General features: G+C 44.4%; 1 protein-coding gene across 10 annotated transcripts in view; it reads right to left on the bottom strand.

Annotated features, from left to right (window-relative positions):
- The window catches only part of VEPH1 (ventricular zone expressed PH domain containing 1), an 83,788-nt gene that overhangs the window by 60,234 nt on the left and 13,700 nt on the right, over nt 1–9,854 (bottom strand). For all 10 annotated transcript variants that reach the window (XM_035334924.1, XM_035334921.1, XM_035334923.1 and 7 more), the window contains 3 exons: nt 9,005–9,296; nt 7,028–7,243; nt 1,928–2,102 (listed from right to left, as the gene is read on the bottom strand). In XM_035334924.1, the coding sequence (XP_035190815.1) occupies nt 1,928–2,102; nt 7,028–7,243; nt 9,005–9,142 (529 nt within the window). In that variant the 5' untranslated portion in view covers nt 9,143–9,296. The remainder of the gene's footprint in view (nt 1–1,927; nt 2,103–7,027; nt 7,244–9,004; nt 9,297–9,854) is intronic.

Below are 9,854 nucleotides of genomic sequence, written 5' to 3'. Positions count from 1 at the left end.
TGCCCCAGCTCCCCCAGAAGACAGAGCAGCCGTGGGACCCTCAGAGTACCCCAATGACTGCAGGGTGGTTCTGCTGCCGTCCCCTGGAAGCAGGAATAAGGCTGCCTGGTCCCTTATCCTGAGGGAAGGTGCCAGCACGCGGCCTGTCAGCATCACGCGCACGGCACAGACACACGCGTGCTTAGAGGCTGAGTTCACACTAAACAGAGCAGAGTAGTCACACGCTCACTCTAAAGAGCTCTCTTAACTGGTACGATAAGAAACTGATTGTGCAGCCAAGCAGTTGCCCCAAGTAGCCAAAACCCCAGTCAGCTCTCAAACACCCGCAGGCAGCGGGCCAAAGCCCACTATCAGTCTCGCTGGTGCCACTAGGCTGCGCCCAGTCTGCGCAGCACCAGAACAAGGCCCTTTGTCTCTGCACTGCTTCCTAAAGCCATCTTTAACAGATGATCCCCTTGCTTCCCTTCTCCCTTCTCCAAACAGTCTCTCCCCATGGTCCTTAGCCTGCTGCACACCAGCCTTTTCATGCCTGAAACACAAACTGTGTACGGTGCCGTGAAGCCAGTACGCAAAGCAGAGCTCTGTGCCTACGCGGAGTACTCTCCTCCAACCTGCAATTTCCATCTCTGATGTCCACAGCAACATCTGCTGGTAGAATAACATAAATACATGAAAACCAGCAGGCGCAGTCGAATCCTTCAGCTGTGGGCATTTGTCACTCTTTTCCTAAACTTATGACTGTGCCACAAAATTTGTGTCCCTTCATCTTTCTGTTCATAGTGCTGTGCTTCCCGTGGCAACATAGAGCAAACACATACATACCCATGTCACAAGTCTTAGAAGAGTTATCCATGTGGCTTTGTAAGTTGTTAACAAAATCCTGTTCTTGGACTACTCTATTAGTATGATCTACTCTATTAGTATGATCACACAGCTCATACATGTTTCTTTCTTTTCATATCATATTATTTCAGATCATATTTATTACATCATATTATTTTCAGATCATATTTATCACATTTGTCCTTAAACAAGTTAGATAGAAATAAGCAAACTCTTATGATAGTGTTTTAAGGACCAAGTTACTTTCTAGCTCAGGGTATCCTTCCACATAATACCAAAAAAATAACTAGCACTATTTTTTATTTTTAAATAACGCACAAATTTAGTTCAAGGACTTAATATTTTCATAATGTTCATGGCATAATTAGACAGCCATTGGTACTCATTGCTATTACCTGTGCTTGAGAAAACAATGACTTTTCTGCTGCAGTAGCACTATATTGCAACAAATACTGTGAACTTTACTACCTCAGCCAAAATGGACTTACTTTTGTACAAGTATGAATATTTTAGGTTTCTTTTTAAACAACAACAGTAAAATTTACAGAGTTTAACAACAAAACTGTCTAAAACTACTGATGTAGGCAAGACTAAAGCATCACCATAAAGCTTTTATATCTTACATCTGACTACTCTGCCACAGAATGGGATTCATTTAATCTTCATTTATATTTTGGAGTATTGCCAATGACACTAATAGAAAGGATAAGAGCCCAGTAACTAGTGTCTCCTAGCACGGCTTATTATGTGAAGTCCATTAGTACAGTGCAATAACAACTACAGATATATTACCTGCCCTACGGGTCATCCAATCTGCAACAAATCTTCCACAGTCAACAAGGTTCGTTAAATTCACATAGACCTGGAAGGTGTTCCTTGAGGCATTCTGTTATTTTAGATTGCATCTGATGTATTTCATCAAATGCTTGTGAATGTTGGCGTGCATGTTTTATACATCCATGTCTCAAATGTTTTGATGGACAAAGCATTTATTTGTATGTTTGTATACACACCTAATATAGACTAATCAATGTAACGATGGGCACACTGCAGGACTAAACCCAAAATCTCAGTGTGTTCATACCTTGAAGGACACTTTTGACGATGGCATCTGTGTGATCAGCCAGCAGGTCCGCCTTGGCTATTGCAGCCAAGGATAGGTAACTCGACATGTTTCTGCACAGCTCCTTATTGCCCCTCTGCAGAAATTTCACCGCCACTGGGACAGCTAAGGCCATTACTGGAGGTCGATTGTAATTCTGGAACGACATGAAGAAACACTGAAAAACAGGCAGCTGAAAAAAATTATTAAAATGAAGTCTCCTGCTGATCAGAATTGGAGGAAGAAAAAAACAGGTCAAAAAAGGTTATGTTTTGGTAACACCACGGAAAACAGACTTCAAAGAAAGAGCACATAAGGAAACTTAAAACTGCTGCAGCCGGAGATGATGACAATACATCCATTTTTGTATTTTGCAAGAGGAGGATAAAACAATACTGAGTGTACTACTTAAAGGTTAACCGCTGTAACATTTCTAACAATATATTTTGTTTTGTGCCATCAGAGAACACAGCAGAAGCCATAGCCATTATCCAGACAGAATAGGTAATTTTCACCCCAAAGCACAGGAAACACCTCAGAGCGTCACTCCCGCTGTTGACCGGTAAATCCTACTCACCACCCTGGCAGATCCTTCGCTGCCTTTCGCCCTACCTGCGGGCACAGCGTCCAGGCAGCATTTTGCTGCTGTTGCTGCTGCAAGGTTTGCTTCCTTCCCCTGCCCTGCATCCTCTGGTGCCCTGCTGCCCTGCAACACCCACCCTCCCCAGAGGTCAGCTGGGGAAAGCTCAGAGGCCGGAGCTGCATTCCCATCCAAAAATGGCATCAGAGCACAGGACAAACACAGGGTCTCCCTTGTATTTGGCATAACTATGATGTTTCTGTCTGAATTCCTCGTCTGTTTAGTTGTGTTCTTAGGGATATACAGCAAGGCATGAATATGGCAGCCATGTGTGATGACAGCCCAAAGCTGTAACTCAAAACCTTACAGCCCGATTCACTGAATATTAAGAACTCTTTTCAAATTGCAGCTCCGAGTAAGTAAAAACAAAGAAGCCCTTTTTTGAAGGACAGGGGGTAGATGTAATTAACTCTGAAATCAGAGGCACACCTGTCAAACGAGGAAGAGTACACGTGAGGAGGTGTTCTGGAAGGCTTGTTCACAGCGTAACCAGCAATTTTCCTCTGATAATTAAGATTTCCTTTCTTAAATTCCAGTCAATTCCTCTGAACACCAGGCTCAACTGTTTTTTTGTCCTACACCTGGGACTAGAGACAGCTGACTTCTGTCCTCAAAATGGCATCGAGCTTCAGTGACCTTAGGGCTACCTGCACACATACTTCGGTCTTGAGATTAGGGTAAGGATTTTCTGCAACTATCTGTGTATGCAACCTTGTATGCACAGATTACAAACATCTAATGCCCATTAAATTCCCAAATTAAGTTACCTCACTGCTCTTGAAACAAGTAGGACATATTTGTTTACGTGCAATTGAGGATCTACATTCTTTCTGAAACCTCCTTAATCAGTGCTTTTCTCTCATCTTCATTCAGTTTTGAATATCTCTTTGAAACCAGAGTATGTCGTTGTTTTTGAAAACAGTCCTGCAATATGATTATATTTAATTAGCATCTGAAATCACAGGCAACCACTGGGTCCCAGATGTTCCAGAAAGCAACAAAGTAGTGCAAGAAAAGGCAGGCCAGGCTTAACACATGCTCATTCTGCAGCAGCACTGAAAAAAATAAATTTAAACCCAAGAAAAAAAAAAAAAAAAAAAAAAACCAAGTCTGTTGTTCCATATACTCAGCTACATTGCTTGCTAGGCCAGCTCTGCCCCTGTGAGTAGTAACTGCCTTGGCCATTAGCCTCACGGAGAGCAGGGCTGACCCTAATTAAGGCTGCAGTTTGCTGCTCAACCAATGCAAAAAAAAGCCAAGTTAACTGGCTGTGAGGACTCATCCCTGCAACGGAGACCTGCCAAGCAGTGCAGTGCTGCAGCAGCTCCGGGACGGTCCCTTTGCACCAGCCCCTAAGGAAGAACGGGCTGCAGCAACGCCCAGGCATCGGCACAGCTCGCTGGGGCAACTGCCACATGACCAAATACTGCATTTTAACAAAAGCCCTTAAAGCGAATAGACCTTTAGGCAGCAGCACATTTAAATCCACATGATGCCTCCTTGTGTTTGGAGGAGAGGCACTACTGAGCAGGAGCCAAATTCTGCCTCCATTTTATACTATAGGGGAAGATATACTATAGGGGAAGATAAGACTTGGCCATCTGACTAGCATTAAAAAGATCTAAGAAAATTCCAAAGAATGGGATTTTTTTTTAATTTTTTTTTTTTAACCTATGATAAAGGTGAAATCGTTAAGAAAAGGTTTTCATTCAGATGGAAGGAGAAAGGTTCCATTTGCTCCTTTATAAATAATACCAGGGCATGACAGCACACTTATGTGTAGGTGACAATGCAAACCAGATTTCAATAATATGATATAGTGCTGTCTGCAAACCTCGGGGACCTCCCTGCTGCTAATATCAACAGAAACATGCTGTGAGATTCAACCCAGCTGTCAGATATTCATTACTACTTCAACTAACCCTCGCATATTGCACAAAAACCCAGGTTATGCCTTTCATTCTTCTTTTATGCGAAGAAACTTGCTCAAAGCAGCTCTGTTTCAGAGAGCAGCGCATGTTTTTATACTTCCCATTTCAGTGAACTCCTTTCTCAAAGCAATCTGTAACACAGTGCAATCCCGAAAACATTTGGATAAGAGCTCACTGGATGTAGGCACGCCGTTGCCAACCGCACTGACTGAAAGCTTGGACGAGCCGTGGCGCGCTGCAGCATTCTTACGAAGCACGATACGATTTTACAGCCTACAGCCTTTGGTCTGGGAAGTTTAAGCGGTGCTGCAGCCAGCATCCAAATCCAGTTACTGCCTCACCCCTAGAGACTCAAGACGGACAGGGAAACAAGCAGCACCCCCAGGAACACCCTGCGTATCAGAGAGCACGGCCCTTAGCAAAGCCAGCCGTTCAGAGAAGGGCAGACAGGATGCAGCCCCCCCGGCACACCGCTGACCTTCAAAGGGTGCTTTACCAGGCCCTGCTCCGGGGTGCAGCTTACGAACCGCAGCTCCCAGCTGCCAGAGCAGCACAGAAGAAATCCTGCTAAATCTCATCCACAGACTCGACCTCATGTCTGGCTAGAATAAACTCCTACTCTTCCCAAACCAGTATCGGCAACAACCCGGCTTCAGGAAAGGAAGTTTCATCCTTCTTGTAATATTTTGTTGTAACACTTTTTTTGTATGTCGTCAGAGTGAGGGACTGAGAGTAAACAACTGACCACAAATGGTTGTAAACTAATATTTAATTGAAGAAAATTAATCTTTAATTCCACTTTTTTTTTTTTTTTTTTTTTTTTTTTTTCCCCCCTGAAACTTCTTGTTTCTTTTGGATTTTAAATACTTTCAGCAAAACTAGAGGAGGAATCTCAGTAAGTTTATCGAGCAATCCTGCAATGGGGCTAAGCAGCAGCTTTCATGGGGCAGTGACATACCTGTGCCAATTCACAGAATCACAGAATAGTCTGGGTTGGAAGAGACCTCCAAGATCACCAGGTCCAGCCTCTGACCTAACACTAAGAAGTCCTCCACTAAACCATATCCCTAAGCTCTACATCTAAACGTCTTTTAAAGACCTCCAGGGATGGGGACTCAACCACTTCGTGGGCAGCCCATTCCAGTGACTAACAACCCGTTCAGGAAAGAAGTTCTTCCTAATATCCAACCTAAACCTCCCCTGGCGCAACTTCAGCCCATTCCCCTTCGTCCTGTCACCAGGCACGTGGGAGAATAGACCAATTCTTACAACGAAAGAACCAGAAAATGCACATCTGATTGTAAGAGGTACAGAAAGTGATTAGGAGACAGCAGACACGCTGCAAACACCGCCCCAAAGCAGTCCACACAAAAACACACTCCACGGCACTTGGAGAAACGACTCCTGTATCTGACCCATAAATTGTACCCACAGATGAGACTCTGGAAAGAACCCTGATTTCTGCTCCTCGTTAGATAACTGTACACAGATTTCTCTAAGGGCCAGTCCAGTGTATGATAGTTTTTTTTTCCCCAACAAGAAATAATATTGCTTGCAATCCCTGCTTTTAAAATATAGTAAAATAAAATATATATATATTTAAAAAACAAAACAAAACACACACACAAAAAAACATATTAAATCAGGTTGGGTTTTAGGGGGATTTTTTTCCTCCTCCCCATCTTGAAATGGCTTTTCACCCTCAGATTACCTTATCAGAAAGCCTTGGAATAGCCTACTCCTACCCTAAAAGGCTGCTGTATACTTTGAGGTCTTATTTTTAGTCTTGCATTTACAGGGTTCAAACAGGACCTATTTTCAGCTGTTCGTCTAGCAAACATTTTTGGGACCTAAATACTTTTTCCATATTATTGTTGCTGCCTCCAGCATTTAGTAAAATATTCTAAGAAATTATTTCAACACTCTTGACCAGGGCATAACCTCTTTCTAGTCCTCTGCTTAGAGCAGTAGCAATCAGGGTTTAGGTCAGAAGTCAGTTTTCTGCGTTGTCTCTGGACTCAGCTTTTGCAATCCAAATTTAAAGGGACTGACAGGATACCCAATGACCTAAATGCCACGTTATTAAAATGTCTTCAGTATTTTTCTGCCTTCCAGAACAATTCCAAAGAATAACCTCTTTCCCAATATTAAGTGCTTTCCAATGAAGCTTTCTGTAACCACAGAACATGGTAGCCCTGTGTCTCCCACTTTAATTCTTAATTAAATGCAAATACTTAGAATTGACGAGCATTAAGATAACGAAATCTGGCACTAAATAGTCACAATATTTCTAAAGATAAGTAAGCTGCCAAAATGTTTGATTCATCAGAAGGGATACCACGTATATGTGGTAACCTCCATTAACATTTGGGGTCATATTCTTGGTTTTAAACAAACGCAGCTACTCTCATGCACCCTTAGAAAACATGAAGCACGGCTGCTTTTTCAGAGGTAAAACTGGGTAGCTGAGGAATGCATGGCACTCCCTTGCTTTTTCCAGCTCATTCTTACCTGCAAGATACAGCTCATGATATCAGATGCTATTTTGGCATGTGGCGTGTCCTCATCTTTTCCGGAAGGCTTCAGGTTGTGCTCCAGGCACGACTCCCAGAGAGCCACGAGGGCTCTCCCGTGCTTCTCGATGGACTCCGTCTCCCTGATGGCAGTGGTGATGCGAGTGATGCAGATTTCCACCACAGCCTGGTCGTTGTCGTTGGTTTGGTAGTCCTGGTTCACATAAAGACATCTGCCAGTGAATGCACATCCTTTATCGGACCCCACATCAGACCAGAAGGCTTGAGGTTTTTCTGCCTATTGTTTGCTCACTTCCACCTTCAGAATTAATGTTTAGCATGATTAAAAACAAATCAGCCACATCATAGATGATACGCTCGCTGTTCCAAGTCCTAATTCTCATTACTGTTAAGATACAGATTATGTTCTCTCATGATTTTTAGCAGGCTGTCTCAAAGTATGGCCTTCTTGACCAGAGACTGCAGCTGCATGCCTTATAAACACTTGCGTGGGCCTCTTCTCCCATAAGCATCCTAAAACTCAAACTGAAATTGTTACCTACGTACAGCCAAATGCAGGGTCCCAGATATCTCCCATCATGTCAGGTCCCTGACGTAAGCACGGTTAGTTTCAATTAGCATTAACGTGACACGAATAAAAATTAAACAGGCTTTATTGCAAAGCCCTGTAATCCCCCGTAATTACTGACACACGAGCCCCATGGGAATAAAACAGTAGCTCTGTGCAGTAACTTAAAAGGCTGCGGGGGAGAATCACACCCAAAATACACCACCTCCGTGCTTCCCTCTGACCTGTGCCGTTCCACCCTGAAAAGAAACAAAGATGAACGGCGGACCAAAGCATTAACCAAAAGTCATCAAAATTTCCATCAAAAATGGAAAAAATATAGACATTTTTCAAGGGGCAAATTCAACACGAGCTTGCAATGTGCAGCTCCAGAGGGTCTGTGCTACAGCTGGGGATGCCTGCGAGTGCCAGGCAGAGGCGATGACACTTGGGGCTGTCTCGGGGCAGCTCCCTGCCTCTGTTCCTAGCCACGGGCAGCACTCGGAGCCCTCTGGCAGGCAGCGCCCAGCCCTGGCCCTGCTCCTCACACTGCTTCACACAAAGCCGTGTGCTTCAGGAAATCCGATGGCAGGTCCGGGCATTCCCTCCTGAAAAGCATACCATGTTTTACACAAAACCCCCAGGGTTATCTGCAGCTAGGTTTGTGGAAGTGCACTGGAAACAGCAACAGCCAAAACGTGTTGTGAAGGGCTGCAGGTATAACTGCCAGAGAAACGACCAACAAGAAGACGAGCCAGTGCACACTGGCCATCTTCAGTCAGGTCTTGTGAGGTTTGCACATTGCCAAAACTGATTTTAAAAATCACTTGAAGTAACATGCCAGGAAAGCACCGCTATTGGAACACGTATGTGTTGCTACCGAGCATCTTAGTGCTCCGAAGAGCTTGCCCTTCCCTTCTGCAGGCTGGCGCACACTCCTGCGTGCATTTGAGGGGTTCTGAGGCTCCGGCTCAAGTCTCCTGTGAAATATAGTTAAGGAGTGGACGAGCTGATCATTAAACTGCACACAACTTGCTCTCTAACCAGACACAAGTTAAAGGCAAAACACGGGGACAAAAGGGTGACAAAGGTGGTCTGAGGAGGTTGTGCTCTGGCGACGGCAGCATCGTCCTGCCTCCTTTCAGAAGCTCACCGAGCATTTTGCAGCCGCGCACACTTCACCACAACGGAGCCAGCAGTGCCTGTGTAACCAGCCCACTGCAACCACCCCGAGCCTGGAGCTGTCCCTGAATAAATGCAGGAGCAGGAGCAGGACGCTTGTCTTACATTTTGTATGGCATTCTTGAGTTTAAAACCTTGGATTGTGTATGTCACCATCTTTAATACTTTGTTTATATGATATATTTTATCTCATGAAAAATTATTAGAGGACAGCATTTCACTTACAGGAGATGAACTAATTAGTCTTATTTGTTCAAGAGCTTCCGAGAGGCTTCCTTCAATTTCAGCATCATCTAAGGAGAAGAGATCCCCCGCACGTGAAAGGTCCTTCTGTGCCAAAACCAGCCCAAAGAGGTGATGCATGGCTGCGTTTGCTGCCACTCAGCCAGGCCTCCGCATGCAGCATATGCACGAAGGAGTTAGATGAGGACAGAACGGGAACAACCCTGCGGACTAGCCATCGGTGTAATATGAAGAATAAATCTGTGGCACATTTCAAGACTTCCTTGGCCACAATCTAAAAGGGAAAAAGAAAAAGAAAAAATAGCAAATATGTTCACTATCATCCAGTTTAGCAAAGATTTTTAAACAGTGCATGTAAGCAGTATGCAGAATCCCCAGTCTAGGGATGTCCTTAAGCACCTACCATGAACCTCATGCTGAAGTTACTATATAAAGGGGTAAAAAAGACTGAGATTTGACATATATTAGCAGAAGTAAAATACAGGAGTAAGGGGAATTTTAAGATGGGTAGGCAATTCATAATCTGGACAGAGTGACGAAGGAGCTGGATGAGCACAAGCCTGGCAATCAAACACCACCTTGCTCTCACGCAGGTTTGCGTTAGCTGATGGCGTGCACAGCCACCCATGCCCCGACAGCAGCGCCGCGCCGAGAGCTCAGGTGCTGCAGCAGGAGCACAGCAGCTGGCACGGCGGGCTGCAGGCAGCCCTGGCTACGCACCTCCCCAGCCTGAAACCTGAGAACACAAACATTGCGTCACAAGGGAAAAAATTCCCCTGTCTTCACTTATTCATATCTTAAAAAATATTTGCTGATTTGGAGGATAGCAAGA

Source organism: Oxyura jamaicensis, chromosome 9 (genome assembly GCF_011077185.1).
Source record: "Oxyura jamaicensis isolate SHBP4307 breed ruddy duck chromosome 9, BPBGC_Ojam_1.0, whole genome shotgun sequence".
Lineage (NCBI taxonomy): Eukaryota > Metazoa > Chordata > Aves > Anseriformes > Anatidae > Oxyura > Oxyura jamaicensis.
Note: the sequence above shows the minus strand (reverse complement) of the source record. Positions and strands in the feature narration are given on the sequence as shown.